The sequence below is a fragment of the Colobus angolensis genome, unplaced genomic scaffold (assembly GCF_000951035.1).
Source record: "Colobus angolensis palliatus isolate OR3802 unplaced genomic scaffold, Cang.pa_1.0 Scaffold376, whole genome shotgun sequence".
Lineage (NCBI taxonomy): Eukaryota > Metazoa > Chordata > Mammalia > Primates > Cercopithecidae > Colobus > Colobus angolensis.
In genome coordinates, this window is record NW_012117110.1 from 1,640,479 (window position 1) to 1,657,161 (window position 16,683).

At 45.7% G+C, this 16,683-nt stretch overlaps 1 protein-coding gene across 2 annotated transcripts in view; it reads left to right on the plus strand.

Annotated features, from left to right (window-relative positions):
- Positions 1–3,370: 3,370 nt before the first annotated feature.
- LOC105520269 (40S ribosomal protein S17) overlaps positions 3,371–16,683 on the plus strand; it is a 108,756-nt gene continuing 95,443 nt past the window's right edge. Inside the window, exon 1 of one of the 2 annotated variants that reach the window (XM_011953881.1) lies at positions 3,371–3,525. In XM_011953881.1, coding sequence (XP_011809271.1) covers positions 3,511–3,525 — 15 coding nt within the window. In that variant the 5' untranslated portion in view covers positions 3,371–3,510. Of the gene's footprint in view, positions 3,526–3,775; positions 4,246–16,683 lie in introns of those variants that run through there. The other variant, XM_011953883.1, reaches the window with a different exon arrangement.

Consider the following 16,683-nt stretch of genomic DNA (forward strand, 5'->3'; position numbering starts at 1 on the left):
CCACTGCACTCCAGCCTGGGTGACAGAGCAAGACCCTGTCTCAAAACAAACAAACTCTTTTAGTAAACCAAAGTTTTTAATTCCAGTGTGGTCAAATATATTGTCTTCCTTTACATCCTGTGCTTATTGTTCCAAGTTTACAAATCCATCCATAGGCTGAAGAAAAAAATTCTCCTATATTTTCTTCTTAAAAAATTCTAAGTAAAGCTTTTCAGAACTGTATTTTTGACTTACTTTTGTGTAAGATGAAAGGTGGGGCATATCCACTCTTGCTCTGTCACCCAGGATGGAGTGCAGTGGCGAGATCTCAGCTCACTGCAAGCTCCGCCTCACGGGTTCATGCCATTCTCCTGCCTCAACCTCCCGAGTAGCTGGGACTACAGGCGCCCACCACCACGCCTGGCTAATTTTTTGTATTTCTAGTAGAGATGGAGTTTCACTGTGTTAGCCAGGATGGCCTCAATTGCCTGACCTGGTGGTCTGCCCGCCTCAGCCTCCCAAAGTGCTAGGATTACAGGCATGAGCCACTGTGCCCTGCCCCAATCCACTCTTTTATCCCACTTAAAAGGAACTTGAGAAAACAAAAGAACATGGTTTCTTCTGTACAGAGCTTGGCAAAACTTGAGCAGAGACTGTGTGTGTCTACCTTGTGGTCTTCAGCTCCTAAGTGAATTCTTTTTCTTATCTTTTGCAACCAGGAAATTATTTCCTCCCATCAAACTTCTCTCTTCTTTTAGCTCTCTGCCTCCTGCAGAAGCACTGAACACCTGAGCATATAAAAGACTATAAGGTCTCTCCTGTCTTCTAGTACATATATTTAACATGTAGTCCAGCTAATTATAGTTGGACTTAAAATCAGTATTGTAAGTCTGGGGCTTGACTCCAGAGACAGTGCCAGGCATAGCTGGGCTCAAAGGCTGTTTGTTGACCGGGAGAATAGATAATGCTGCCTATTTGTTTCTGCTACTTTTGCCAGTGACCAGCTGTGGGGACTTGACCAAGTCATTTAATATATTCACCTCTGTCACTTTCCACACCCTGCCTTGTGGATTATGGTCACCTTCAGAGGGACTATTCTTCCTGTATGACCTGCAGGCCTAGCCAAGTCTGGACAGGGAGCAAGGACTCGCCCACACCTGAGGTCATGACTGCATTTGGTCAAAATTACCTCTTCTCTCAACATCTGCAGTCAGCTCTGGGGTCATTCACAGATGAGCACACACATAAGCGTGCTGGAAGTTTTATTCTCACCTGGTTAAGACTTCAGGCTCTGAAACCAGAAGATTGCCTTGGTTTGAGTCCTTGCTCTGACACTTTTAGCTGGGAGTCTTTTGGCAAATTACTTAACTTCTTTGAGCTTCAGTCTCATCTGCAAAATAAGGTAACATAGGAGAAGCACTTAGAACTTTCCCACACACATAGTAAGTGGTCAGTGAAGACAAGTTATTATTACCTGCAACAGAAAATTTAGGAAGAGAGACTTTAGGCAGCAGAAATTTCTGTTCCAAGTCTCTTCATGCCTTTATTTTCTTATGGTTGAGAGTTTTGAAATATGAAAGGGCTTCCAGACACCCATTCCCTTGGGTACTATTCTGGGTTTCAGATTCTTATCTCGCTCAGCTTTTGGGTCAGAGAGGAGGAAAGGATGTCAGGGATCATAAACTGGCAGCCAGTGAGCTGCATGGGGCCCCTGGACATGCTGGGCTTGACTCTTTTCATTTGAACTAATAACCAATATTAAAATTTACATTCAAGATTTCACTTAAAAAGTACTTCCAGCTTTTCTTGAAAGATTTAACTGGGCTGGGACCTCATCTCTACATGGTGCCCACCAGCTAACAGCCCTTTTGGGTATGCCTTGGGCCTCCAGTGCTGTCGCCCACCCTCACTTGGCTCCTGTGCTGTAGGCATCCGAGTGTGGCACCCTCTCAGAAGCAGCTGTCGTAAGCTGCTTATGGGCCAGGACAAGACTCAGGGGTAGGCTGCTCCTGGAGAAAGTATGGCTAAAGAGAGAGGGGTCCCAGCGAAGTTGCTCCTGCCTTGTTCCTGTAGTCATCACCCTTTCTGCCCATGACCTTAGCAACCCAAAGAAGCTCCTGTAAGTAGACCAGGTGGATGGAGACTGGCCAACTCCCACTGTCACTCACCCCTCTTGCACTTCTACTCTTACACTCACCACCCTTCCCCCCTTAATCCTTCTGAAACACTAGACTATACCATCAGCTTCCTCTTTCTCCATCACCTCAGGCAGAAACTGACAGTTACCTGCCCCTCTCCCCTTAGCCATTAGATCAAGCCCAGGAAGACGGCAGCACCATCTTCCCTAAGTGCCAGGAAGGGACCGGAGCATAGTTAGTGCTTATTAAATAGTATCATGATAACATGACACACGTAAAACACCTAGCAATGCTCAATAAACTCTGGTCCCCTTCCTCCCGACTCCAGTCCCTTGTTTTCCCCCTTTTCTGTACAACCTCGTCTAAGTCTCCAGTAACACCTTAAAACAGACCTGACAACTGCCAACCCCTTTTACAATTCTCTAATAGTTTCCTGCTGTCTACAGAATAAAAGCCCCTTACAAACCGGGCCCAGGCTTCCCTCCGCCGGTATCAGATCGCATCATCCTCAGTCCTGGTCAGAGGGAGCCGTTCCGTGCCGTCCTCCCTCTCTGCCTTTGCTTGGTCTCCCGCCTGGAATGCCACCTCCTCCTCTGCGCTTGCCTGAGGTTTCCGGTCCGCCCCTGCTCCAGGTGCCCCAGGACGACTACCCTGGAGCCCTCGCCCTGTCCATAGCCCTATTTCTGTGAAACTTTCTATCGCGGTCTGTCGGGAGCGCCGGAAGCGGTTTCCCCGGAGAGCTCCGGTACAAAGAGGACCAGTGATGTCTTTGGAACTTTCTGGAATGTCCTGACTCTCGCAGCCCCCTCTGCAGCGTACGGAGCAGTGGGTCTAAAGTGAGCGCGCCTCCTGGAGCCCAGGTGCTACGGTTCCGACCGAGGATGCAGGGCTGGCTCTCGCCCTGTAGAGATCCCTGGAATAGAAGGAGCGCGAACAGTAGGCTGTGCTGACGAAGCGATCGCCGCCGCTCGCAGGGGCTTGTAAATCGTGCCCTCTTTTGTCAGAGGGAAACTGAGGCCCAGGGCAGACTAGGGGTTACTTAGGTGAGTGGCGCGCTCAGGCTTCGGCCTCTGGCCCCCCAGGGGATGGCTGTGCCCAGTAGCGGCGGCGGTCCCCGCCGGGTTCCGGGTGGGCGGCGGAGCCCTCCTTGGCCCGGCCTGCTGGGAGGGGCGGGGCGCGAGGGGGCGGAGGCGAGGGCTCGGGCGGGGCAGACACAGGTGCTCCGCATCCGGCCGGGGGGCGGCTCCGAGGAGCGCCTCGGAGGAGCTTCATAAGCTGCCGGGGTGTTCGGCTGCGCGCTGCTCGCTGCAAAAATAGTGCCCACGTGCGTGCGCGTCTCTCGCCCGCCGGCTGGCCGGCCAGCCCGTCAGCCCCGCAGGGCCACACCGGCCCCATGGCGTTCCCACTGGTAAGAGCCGCCCGCCGCTCGCCTGGGCGGGGCCGCGTCCCGGCCGCACTAGCTAACGGTCCGCGCGCAGCCGGGTCCGGCGCAGCGGTACACCCATCCCCCGCCCCGTGCGCGCGAGTCCCGGGCGGGGCGCGGTCACGTGCTCGCGGGCGTGGAGCCTCGTGGAGGGGTGGAGGGCGAGGGGGGCAGGGAGCCTCCTCGTGACTCAGGGCGTTTGGGCTTAAAGGCGCCGCAGCCCTGCGGGGGTGGCCGGTGGGGCCTCCGAACCGCACTGCGGCCTCCGGGCGGTCTCGAGCGTTATGTCCAGATGGGAGCTGACCGGACATAAAGGAGCACCGGCGTCCGGAACGTTTCTTTCTCACATTGCCGTCGCACTGGAGACCCGAAGCCGGGACGCTGGAAGCTCACCCCCCTCTGCGGGTCTCTTTCGCACCCGGCGCGCGGTGGGGGGGCCCGGGCGGGACGGGGCGGGGCTACTGACTACGTAGACTCGGTGTTCCGTGGGTAGCCCCACGACGGCGGCGGTCTGGGCCCCTTTAAGGTGTAGGGATCAAGCCCCTCGTGCGGCTTCCCAATCCCGGGCAGGTCACGTGGCTTCACACCTTCGCTTGGCGCCGGAGAGGTAGTCCTGGGGGCGGGGCTGACCAGGTAGTGTGGCGCGAGGGCGGAAGACTGGCGGGGCTTCGAGCCCGGGAGACCCGCGGGGCTGGCGGCTTTGAGGTGGGTCCTGGGGCATGGGCGGGAGAGGGGTAGGGTTGCAGGCCGCGGAGGTGGCACAGGCGGGTAGCGACCAGAGCACGCTCTGGACTGTGCTGTCCGGACCCTCAGCCTGGCGAGTGGGTGCATGTGGCCTCGCGTTCTGGTCATTCTTCTCAGTACGGGACGAGGTCAGGTGCCCAGACTCAGGGGCGGCCTCAGGTTTGGCGGAGCAGCGGCTGGGGCCCTGGACGGGTCGCTTCCCTGATGACGAGCTGGTTGGGCAGGCCTGTGCCCGCCTGGAGTCATCCGGGAGTGGGGGTACTCAACCACAAAGGGGCCCTCACCTTGGGGTGTCCCACCCGGCGTCATTCCCCGGAGCTTTTTCATCTCTCGTGGGTTCCTCATAGCTTGAGACCACCGAGGCTTTGCTGCTTCATTGCTGGGGGACCCAGGGAGGCCAAAAGGCCCTGTGAGCGGCGCCGCGCTGACCCCGTGACCGAGAAAAGCCAGGCGGACCCCTGGGCTCTGGGGTGCCTTCGTGGGCGCGCGCTTATTTTTCGGGGGCATTTTGCTTCCTGCAGCCCTGGTCCCTTGCACCGTGCTCTCAGCTGGGGTTCCTTCCATGGGGAAGAGAGTCGGGAGCCGAATTCGCTCTTAGAAGCCGGGGTGCCTCCCGCCAGGCCCTCCTGGGAGGAGGCCGCGTCCCTCCTCCCCCGCGCCGCGCCTGCCGCCCCGGCCCTGACTGATGCCGCATTTCTCTGGCAACCGCTTCCCTTGGTCTCCCTGGCTACTGCCCTGCCTCCCCGCGCTCTCTCCTGGCACCTGAGTCCACTACTGGGCTGTGTCGTTGGTGGGGAAGAGGGACAAGTGGGTGGGGTTCCTGCCCTGGAAGGCACAGGTGCACTGTTCGCCTCTTGCCTGCCCCTCAGGTGACGGTGCGGTCCCTTGCCAGCCGTAAGAGTGTCTGCTAAGGACAGTTTGCACCCTGAAGCTCATGTTCCCTTTGAGTGTAGGGACACATGCTGGGTTAAAAAATAAAAATATATTCGAACAGGACCCAACCTTGGAAACCTCAAGTCGGTGATTGTTTTCCTGGTTGTTTTTTTTGCATAGTTAGAAAAGCTTGTGGAACTCATTGGGGCTATTGGCTGTAGGAAAACCCTGGGGACGGTGTTTTGGGGACTCATCATTGGTCTTTTATTTGTCCTCATTGAGCACATGGAACTTGTGGCCGAACTGTATTCCCAGAGCACGTTGCTGTAGAGTTTGGTTATTTATTTATTTATTTATTTATGAGACGGAGTCTTCCCCTGTCACCCAGACTGGAATGCAGTGGTATGATCTCGGCTCACTGCAACCTCCGCCTCCCGGGTTCAAGCGATTCTCCTGCCTCAGCCTCCTGTGTGGCTGGGATTACAAGCACGCGCCACCATGCCTGGCTAATTTTTGTTTTTTTAGTAGAGACAGGGTTTCACCATGTTGGTCAGGCTGGTCTCGACCTGCTGACCTCGTGATCCTCCCGCCTCGGCCTCTGAAATTGCTGGGATTACAGGTGTGAGCCACATCGCCTGGCCCAGTTTCGCTTTTTTAAATTTTTTGTCACGGCGATTTAAACTTCGGGTGGCCTGGCAGTGCCTGCTCGGTTTATAGAAGTAGAATTTGGAAGTTGACTACTCCGTATGTAAGTCAACATTTGTAATAAAAAAGTATGGTTGGGCGCCATGACTCACGCCTGTAATCCCAGCAGTTTGGGAGGCCGAGGCATGCAGATCACCTGAGGTCAGGAGTTCAAGACCAGCCTGGCCAAAAAGGTGAAATCCCGTCTCTCCTAAAAATACAAAAATTAGCCGAGCGTGGTGGTGGGCGCCTGTAATTCAAGCTACTCGGGAGGCTGAGGCAGGAGAATCGCTTAAACCCAGGAAGTGGAAGTTGCAGTGAACCGAGATCGTCCACTGCACTCCAGCCTGGGTGACAGATCGAGACTCCGTCTCAAAAACAAAACAAAACAAAACTTTGCTTCCCCCCTCTGAAGGGTTTGTCTTGTAAACAACTCCATGGTCTAGGCTCCCATGTGTGGGAGGGAGGTTGTGCTAGCCTGTGCAGCACATCAGAGGTTGAAGAGCTGATGCTTGTGGTGAATGATCATGGAAACATTTGCCATTGGGGTAAGCCATAGGCGTTTGATACAGGAATGGTTCTGTGGGCTTATTCTTTCACTGTAGTGCACAAACCAGTGCCCATGAAGCAAAAAGTGGAGGAGGAAGATAAAATAGTAAGACTCCAGGCTCAGCACCAAACTTAACTAGTGAGCTAATGATAATAGCTGCCTTAATAAGCATTTTCACTGAGCACAACTATTAATTTTACTCTTAGTCTTTAAAATGGGTTGCAAACTCAAACCCTACAGGGGCCAGAGGTAACATAAATGAGCAAAGGAGGAGGAAGGAAAAGTAATGGCTTCTGAACTGCAGAGTATATGCCTCTCTGAATGGAGCAGCCACTAGCTGATTGTTGCCCAGCAAAACTGTGGGCCCAGAGTTGGTGGATCTTTGACTTGCTTCTAAACTGGTTATCTCTATTTTGATGACTCTCCTGACTTCTAAATGTAGCATTAAAAAAATTTTAAATACTATGGACCAAATGTAACAAGTCTTTAATGTTGGATTCAACCTGAAGGCTAGTTTGGAATCTGTCTTAAAACATCCCTTTTGGATTTCCCCGCTATTTTGCAGAAAAGGAAACAGGCTTAGAAATCAAGTCACAAGGCTGTGAAGTGATGGAATTGAGTGTGAACCTAGGTCTTTCTGGTGCCATAGTGCAGCGTATTATGTGTGTTCTGTTATGTCAGAGGATCAAGGGGTTATTGGTGGCATACATTGTAGAAAAAAGGTAGTGGTCTGGGAGCTGGTCACATTTATAGGCAAAGTGAACCTTAACTGCATTGGCAGGAATCCCAGTTGCTGTAGAAGTCAGTGTGGGTCTTCTGAGTGTTAGTACAGCAGTGCTGATGTCAGAAGGAATGTGCTGTGTCTATCATTCCACAATGTATGTCAGAGCAGTTAGCTGATCCTGAGAGCCGGAGGTCTGGAGATGCAGGCTCCTCCCACTATGGGGGTGACCCTCCCAACCCTCTGCACAAAAGACTCCTTTTTTTTAGGACAGTTAAAATTTCAGTAACTTTTCCTGTCTGAGGCAAGGCAAATTTGAAATTACATAATTGTTTTAAGACCCGTGAAAGTAAAATGGAGCTTACTAAATCTCACTTTGTCTGTCTTAGCTAAGATTCCCGTAATGCTGTCTCTCAGATTTCCAGGAAGAATTAATAAAGGTTAAAACATTTTTTAAATGCAGTATGTGGTAAAATCTTCTGAGATAAGCTCCCAGGGCATAGAATAGCCCTGTCCCAGAACCGAGGGACTGGGGTTTCAATTCTGGATAAAACTTAAGAGTCCCAGCATTGTACACAACCAAACTTACAGATGTAAAGGGTATGTTTTTTTTTCTATATTGCATTTCCAAGAAATTTTTTTTTTTTTTTGAGATGGAGACTCATTCTGTCGCCCAGGCTGGAGTGCAGTGGCGCGATCTCGGCTCACTGCAACCTCCGCCTCTGGGGTTCAAGCAATTTTTCTGCCTCAGCCTCCCAAGTAACTGGGACTACAGGCACGCACCACCATGCCCGGCTAATTTTTGTATTTTTGGTAGAGGTGGGGTTTCAACATATTGGCCAGGCTGGTCTCCAACTCCTGACCTTGTGATCTGCCCGCCTCGGCCTCCCAAAGTGCTGGGATTACAGGTGTGAGCCACCGTGACTGGCTGCATTCTCAAGGATTTAAAGGAGTAAAAAGCATATTCAGAGCTTCTGCCAAAGAATTTTTTTCTGTGAGAATGCAAGCTAGATAGCTTTTTTTCTGTGAGACACAAGCTAGATAGCTTTCTTACCTGTGTCCTGGAAAGTTTTTGGAAAGATGAAAACTTTAAAATGTTACCTGCTTCTAGCTGCTTCTTAGCAACCTTTACCAGCAAAGCACTCAGCTATGAGTTCAGTGTTTATGGATTTGGGGGTGTGGAGTGTATTGGGGAGGGGAAGGGTGAGGTGACTAAAGTAGCTTTCTGCTGGTATTATTTTTGCATTTATAATGTTAGGTGTTGTCTGTGCAAACTTATTCATTGGTTTCAGGTCCCTTAGCTAAATGATTATTTTCTAAAGTTATGTTTATTTTAAGGGAAAATTAGAGCATTTGTACTTCTGTCTTACAGTTTGAGACAGAAATGCACACCAAACCTAAATATTAATATTTAGACTGTTGTCTTTAGTAGCTAGTGGTGGAGGCAGTAAAAGAATCATGGGATCAAATAACAAATTATTTTTTCTGCTGTGGAGAAGTTGTGCTAATCTTACCCTGTTCTGCAAATCTGCTTTTCCTAGGCAGTATATAAACTGTACTGGCTCTGGGGAGAATTTGCTAGAAAGCCCCTGAGGCTAAAGGGTTGGAAGGAGTTTGCACCTAGAGGTTATGGTAAGGGAGCTTATGTAAAGAATTTTGCTTCTCTTTTTTGAATTAAGACCAAGAAGCACTGATTGCACCATTTACTGTTTCTTAAGCCTTTTAAGATTTTATTATTAAGATTGTTTTTGAGACAAAGTCTTACTCTGTCACCCAGGCCGGCGGTCAGTGGTGCAATCACAGTTTACTGCAGCCTCAAAGCTCCCTGGCTCAAGGGATCCTTCAGCCTCAGCCTCCCAAGTAGCTGGGTCTAGAGTCATTCAACATGCTTGGCTAAGTTTAAAAATTTTTTTCTTCGAGATGGGGTTTCACTATGTTGTCCAGGCTCATCCTGGGCTCAAGCCATCCTCCTGCCTCAGCCTCCCAGAGTGTTGGGGTTACAGGTATGAGCCACCATGCAGGCTCTTAAAGTCTTTTGGTCACTATGAACTTTGCTTCCTTTGCACCCAACATTGCAGTTTTGGAAATGCCCTTAGCTTTTTCCTGCATTGTTGCAGCCTGTTTTTTAGTTAAACCTGCTTATGAGAGTGTCTCATCTTCTGTGAGCACAGATTCCGTAGACTGAAAGTTTTTATGTTGAAGATAGGACCCACCCCAACAGTGCATTTCTCAGTTATAGTAAACTAGCTGAAAAAGAATGAAGTAAAATGTGCATGATGTATGTAATATTTCATATTTTCATAGGAAAATTGTCTGACTTGCTGTTAAAAGTTAGTATCCAAATTTCAGAGTGCTAAATTCACATTGTAGATGTAATTTCCAATGAATTTTGTTAGGTTTCATTTTAAAACCCAATGTTAGGGATTATTTTGCCACCCTAATATATAATGTGGTTTTGATTAACTTGGACCTGGGAGGATTCCTGACTGAATGGGGTTGAGCTTTACTTTCAGTAGTTGAGGAGAACACTTAGGCGTGGATAACCTTTGAATTTTATTTTATTTTTTTGTATTCCTGAATGGTGGAACAGTCCTTTTAAATTATAGTGAGTTAACATTTTGATTTAAGGCATTCGTGATGAGTTCCCTTGAGGTAACAGGAGAATCCCCAGAGGGCAGGTCTAAAGGTTGGTTTGTATGCTAAAAATGGGTCATAGTTGCAAGTAGCTATTGATTCTGGGAGTAACTTGACTAATAGTGTTACTGGTTTCTTTATTCTTGGCCAGCATAATATGCTGCTTTATGTACCATGCTGACAGATTTAGCCCCACTGCCTACAATCCCCTTTGATAAAAGTGTGGGGATAGCTCTCCTCTGTTGGAAGAGAACAGTTACTTTGAAGGGCAGGTTGGATTTTTGTGTCTTTTTACAGAACACTTAATCTCTTACTACTTAACACCTGTACTCTGCATTCTGGCTTTGTGCTCCTGGGTTCTGGCCCTTCCACCATCTGTCTGTCTCCTGTGTGTCTGCCCTTTCTCCTGAGGCTTTTTGTTTTTGTTTTTTTTTTAAGCTGTAATCTTGGAATTGTTTTGAAACTCAAAACGTGTTAGAGACCTGTCTCCTACATATAACTTAGAGTTGACACCAAAGCCAGATTATAATCTCTGACATCCTCTTTTCATGGACTAGGAGAATTAAGTTTAGAATGAAAAGGGATTACCCTAATTTTATACTGTGAGCAGGGAATAAAGACAGAACTGGAACCCAGGATTTCTCATTTCTACACTAGTACTTTTTCTAAAATTTATACACTCTTACCTCTGCTGCTCTCTTACTGTACTTAAAATGTCCATTTGGTTTGTAAGACTCTAACTTCCTTTTAATTTTCTTCTTATCTGATCAATCTTGTCTTGTCTTGGTACTTGCAGGTTTCCTTTTCTCCCCAAATGCCACGTTCTTCACAGTTCAACCCTGTTGGATCATTCCTGTCTCCTTATATATACAGGAGGCCCATGTGTTCTATAGAAGCAAGCACCAGTTGTCTGTTGTGTGCCCAAGTTTTAGATTGAGTTCTTTAGCCTTGGTTGTTCTGAAGACTTATACTTGTGATTGGACTACGGAATGCATGTGTCTGAGGTATGTTAAACCCAGAAGATAAAAAAACAGAACCAATTTCTTCCTTTTCCTCATCAGAAATAACATCAGAACTAGGCAGGTAAAAGATTTAAAGGTTATTGCCAAAACAGGCATAGTGTGTAGGGGGTGGGAAAGACATTCTAGGCGAAAGGAATAACGTGTAAGGACAAGGAGATATGAAACAGGGCTGTTTTTAGGCAACTAGAAGTACAATATTGCTAGAATTTTAAGCACAAGGGATACTAGCCTATGACCTAGTAATCCACTTGTGTTCCTATATGCAAGAGAAATGAGTACATATGAGTATAAAAAGGCATGCACAGAATATTCACAGCAGTTTTATTCATAATATTCAAAATCTGAAGAAAAGACAAGCTGGTTGTGGCACCTGTAGCACCAGCTACTGGGGAGGCTGAGGCAGGAGAATCCCTTGAGCCTAGGAGTTCAAGACAGGTCTGGACCTCATATCCAGACCCTGTCCCTAAAAGTAGGACAAAACAATAAACGCCTGTTATGTTGGGTCCCCCAAGACAGTGCCCAAATTAGATGATTGACTAGGAAAATTCATAGGACTCAGTGTATAGTGGTACTCATAGCTAAGCTTACAGCTAAAGGACACAGAGAAAAACCATCAAAGGGAAAAGGCACATGAGGTGAAGTCTGGTACAAGCTTCCAATGTTCCTTTTCCGGGAGAGTTAAACAGGACATAGTTTAATTAATTCCCCACAACTGACAACATATATAAAATGTCGCCAGCCAGAATAGCTTGTTAGAATCTAGGCACCCAGAGAGAGAGAGAGAGAGAGAGAGTGTGTGTGTGTGTGTGTGTGTGCGTGTGTGTCTGAGGAATGGTTAAATAGGTAGCCTCTGCCTGAAATGTACCAAAATTTCAGACTCCGGGAGGAAAGCCCATGTTCAGCATAAACCATATTGTTTGTTCATTTTGGGTATAGTAAGTCACTCAGTTCTGGGAATGGTGGGAACTCAAAATTTTAAGTTCCCAGATGGTAGCTAAAAGACAACAGTCAGACCTGTTATTTTAAATCTTTTCTGTACACCCTTGAGGAGGAATATGGATAAATACATATATCCACATCTATTAATATGTAGTACTGCACAGTAATAAAAACCACTGTTCTATACTTCAATGTGTGGACATGTCAGATACTAAGTTAAGTGGGGGAAGAAAGACCTAAAAGAATACCTACATGATTGCATTTATAAGAGGTTCAAAAATAGGCAAAACTAACTGGTAACAACAGAAGCCTGAATAGTAAACTCTTTGGGGATAGTGTGGGAAAGGGCACGGGGGGACCTTATAGAGTGTTGGAAATGTTCTTTATCTTGTTATGTGTGGTGGTTGCTCCGGTGTATACAGATAAGTGAATCTTAATCAAGATACATACTCATAACTAGTGCCCTTTTATTGAGAGAGAACACAACAGAATAAAGTAGGGATAGACTAGGAGGGTTCTAACTTGGCCACTAAGCTGAAGCCAAACCATGAAGGGTTTTATATGCTATTGATAAGGAACGTGGCCTTTACTCTGAGGAAGCAGTTCTCCCAGCTAGGTCTGTGCCTGCCTAGTAGTCACCAAAACCCTTTAAGAGGCCACAAAGGCAGAAGTATTTTTATAATTCTAAGACATGGTTGATTTCTCTTCCCCCACCCCACTGTGTTGACATTTGTACCGATAGTGCAAAAGCAATGGGGGTAGGTAAAACAGCTGGCACTTAGCAGGAATCAGGGCAATGTCATTAAACTGTGGTAGCAACCGTTGTATTTTTCATGCTACACATTCCCAGAAAAGCCGGTGTCACTTGCAGATGTCCTTGAGGAAGCAGTAAAATTAATTTCATTAAATCTCAGCCCTTGAATATGTGCCTTTAATATTCTGTGTGACAAATGAGAAGTCAGTATAAAGTACTTTTACTTATCCAAGTATGGTGATTATCTCAAGGAAAAGTGTTTATGTGACAGAGTTTCAAGAATAAACCTCTTTTTTTCCTTGGAACACCTTTTTATCTTTACCAGAAGAACAACTAACAAATTATGGTTATTGAACTTTGGGTATTTGGCACACATTTGGTTGAAAATGAACAAAGTAATCCAGTCACTTCATAAAAATACCTCACTATATTTGTTGCCACTGATACAATTTGAGCACTGAAGGAAAAAAAAAAAGAATTTTGGAAGACCTTTATCTGCCACCACATGAGCTTGACACTTGCCCCAATACTTAAAGACCCCTGATGAGATTGGTGGTACTATTTACTATTAACTAGTGTGTCAACATCTGTTATATTTGCATAATTCAGGCAGTATTTGCCAAATGACTAACATATGATAGAAAATCAGATAGGAGTAAAAGATCCATCCAAAATGCAAGATTGACCCATGTGTTTTAATGTAACAGCATATGAAGAGTACATATGGTTTCAGATTCCGTATTGTAACTAATCTTTAAGAAGTTACCATTTGTTGAGAATTTGGTATAGTATTAATAGCCACAGTTGTCTGAAATGGTATTAAAATACTCCTTTTTCCAACTACGTATCTGTGTGAGGCTGGATTTTCTTCATATACTTCAACCAGAATAACACATGACAACAAATAAAATACAGAAACAGACCAGAAAATCCCGCTATCTTATATTAAACCAGATAGTAAAGAGATTTGCAAAAATGTCAATGCCACTCCGTAAATTTTTTTTTTGTCTTGGAAAATCATTGTGTTAATATGTAATAGGTTTTTTTAATGATTAATAAATCTACCCCTTTTCTATTTCTAATGGGTGCATATTGATATGACCTACTTACACAAAAAGCTCTTGAGTAATTAAAATTGAAAGTACTTAAAATTACCTCAGTAATTTTTAAGAGTATAAAGGAGTCCTGAGACCAACATGGTTGTGGACCACTGCCCTCTGGAGTAGGTGATTAGATTTGTACTTTCCAAAGATCCTGTAAGAATATCCAGGTAGGAATGAAGACCTCTTAAAAGACTCAGGAAATGTCCATAGGATTTGATAAGGCACAGTGAACTTGGTTTGAAAAGAAGGTGTTTCAGAATAGCATGTGTGGAAAGGGAGAGAAGCATCTGATGCTTGCCTTCAAGGATTAAAGAGATGAGTAAAGGCAGTAGAGATGGGGTACTCTATACGGAAGGCTGATGGGGATGCTAGGGAAAGACAGGCTGGCTACTAGAGGAAAGAGCAGGGTTAAGAAAAGTTCTACATCACACACTGGGGCTTATCATGGGGAGGAGGGGAGGGGGGAGGGATTGCATTGGGGAGTTATACCTGATATAAATGATGAATTGATGGGTGCTGACAAGTTGTTGGGTGCAGCACACCAACATGGCACAAGTATACATATGTAACAAACCTGCACGTTATGCACATGTACCCTAGAACTTAAAGTATAATAATAAAAAAAAAAAAAAGAAAAGTTCTAAACATGGGAGAGAGCTGATCATGTTTACAAAGGTGTGAGAGGTGTGGCAGGGATAACTGACGAAGAAGCCCTGAGGGTATGAGAAAAAATGAACTCCAAATTTGCTCTTTAAATAAGAAGAAGGATACCCTGTCATTGCAGAAAAAGGATAGTAGTGGAAGCTGTGTCAGATTGGCGAGGGCAAGAGTAGGGTCATGTAGACCAACTGTCCAGAGCCTTTAGTTTCTTTTATTCCTCAGGAGAATTTATGAGACTGTCATTCTCACAAAGAAAAAGACCTGCTTAGAGAAATTGAAAATATTGGTCAAAGTTCCCCCAATTAATGGAGCACTGGGGCTTAAATCAGAATCCCAGACTCCAAGTTCCCTCTTTCTTCTGCATCAAGGCAGCCTGAGAAGCTTTATACAGAGAGGTAATGGAGACCAGGTCCAAGAACAACTCTGAGACAACTCTGGAGCCTTTGTGTTTTTATTGATGGGGAATGGTCTGTGGTCCAAACCTAAAACCCCAAATCCCAAAATGACTTTAGTGGCTGAGAATTTTGACAGGGAGAAGAGGTAGAATTGATGAATATTTCTGTTGATGTATCTAAAAGCTTAAGAAAGGAGTCACTACCATTTATGAAGGTTATGAGTGAGGTGGTAAAAATACCTGTGACAGGAGTGTGATACAGTTCTGCCTTTCATGTGGTAACTATTGAGTGCTTGCAAATGCAGCAGATACTATGCTGGGGCACTGCTGAGATACAGGTTGTGAAGGACCTTTATAGTTGATCAAATTGGTGAGCTAACAGTCCATACAGTTAGCAGTGTGACAGATAAGTGATGAGAGTTACAATTATAGTGACCATGTGCTTTCAATATTCTTGAGCTGTTTTGGTATGAAATGTTCTCTAGTGTTCTCATAAACCTGTCCTGGAAATTGTAGTATTTCCTCTTCCAGACTGAGTTAAGAGAGCAAAAAGAATGTTGGACAATAGATGTACCCTGTGAAAACTGAAGAATAACCAGAGATGGAAAGGGAGAGCCAGGAGAAAGTGATTCCTGACTTGAGTGGAGAATAGCTGAAGGGTCAGATCCTACAAAAATGCAGAGTAAGATATACTGGAAGTATCAGTTGGGTTTGGCAGCTCTGAAGTCATTAATTGGGGAGCAGTTGTTTAGTGTCTTTTTGGGGAAGGGGAGAGATTAGTGCTGGCAGGACGTTGTAGATTGAGAGGACGAACAGGAGGTTAAATAAAGATCACATTTTCGAGACGCTTGATAGTGTAGCAGAAGAAAGATGGCAGTGAATTGGGAGGATATTTTAAATCAAGGAAGGTATGGTGGTTTTTTAAGGTGAAAGAGTCTTGAACATACTGACAAACTGAAGGAGCCAGTGGAGAAGAGAGGAAAGTCAGGTGATGCAGGGAGAGGAGATCTTGTATCTGTTGATGGATTCATCTTTCTGATAGAGGAAGAAGGTTAGGACCTGTAGCTTTATCTCGTTTATCCCTGGTAAGCCTTCCTGTCCAGCCCTGTTGGACCACTTTGTTTTCTTGAATTTACTGTGTTCTGTATCCTCTCTCTGCTTGTTATCTGTGTGTTAATGCTCTTTCTCATGCCTGCTTACTGAAATTCTGCATTTTCATTATTCTCTGGCCAAAACGCCTGAATTGTGAAACCATTTTAGACACCCTGATTTATTCCTCTCTTCTGTAGCATTTTGTGCTTGATCTCTACTTACCTAACTAGATTTGGTTCTTTTTCCTACCTAAATAATTATCCTGAGGGCAAGGAGTATGTTTATATATATATATATATATATCTGTAACCTCAACATCTAACCTAGTGGGTTGTCAGTATTTATGAAATAATATTAGGTTGAACTATGTGAAATTGCCATTTTATTGGTTGAAAAAGGTAAAATACTGACAGTTTCATATGACCAATCTGATAAATTTTTATTCCTGACGTTGCATAAAAGACTTGAGGTAGGACCAAGGAGAAGGTTAAACACAGAGAAACATCTCTCAGCAAACTATAGAGTCATTAAAGTAGAGCCAAAAACTTGGCTTTGAGTGAGCTAGTGACTAAAGCAAATAGAGAAATTTGGCTAGAAGACTTATTTTCTTCCATGAGGAAAATGTATTCTTCATGAGAATCTTTAGCATGTCCTAATCTGTGGTCTGAATGACATTTTTCTAAATGAGTGTTCATATAAGGGCTCTTCAAAATTGTAATAAAGAATATGCCCAAAATCCTGAGTATCCATTCTATAGAAATTTTGTTTAGCTTTATTGTTAGTATAAAACTAAAGGCAGGCCGGGCATGTGGCTCATGCCTGTAATCCCAGCACTTTGGGAGGCTGAGGCGGGTGGATCACCTGAGGTCAGGAGTTTGAGACCAGCCTGGCCAAAAAGGTGAAATCCCGTCTCTCCTAAAAATACAAAAATTAGCCGGGCGTGGTGGTGGGCGCCTGTAATTCAAGCTACTCG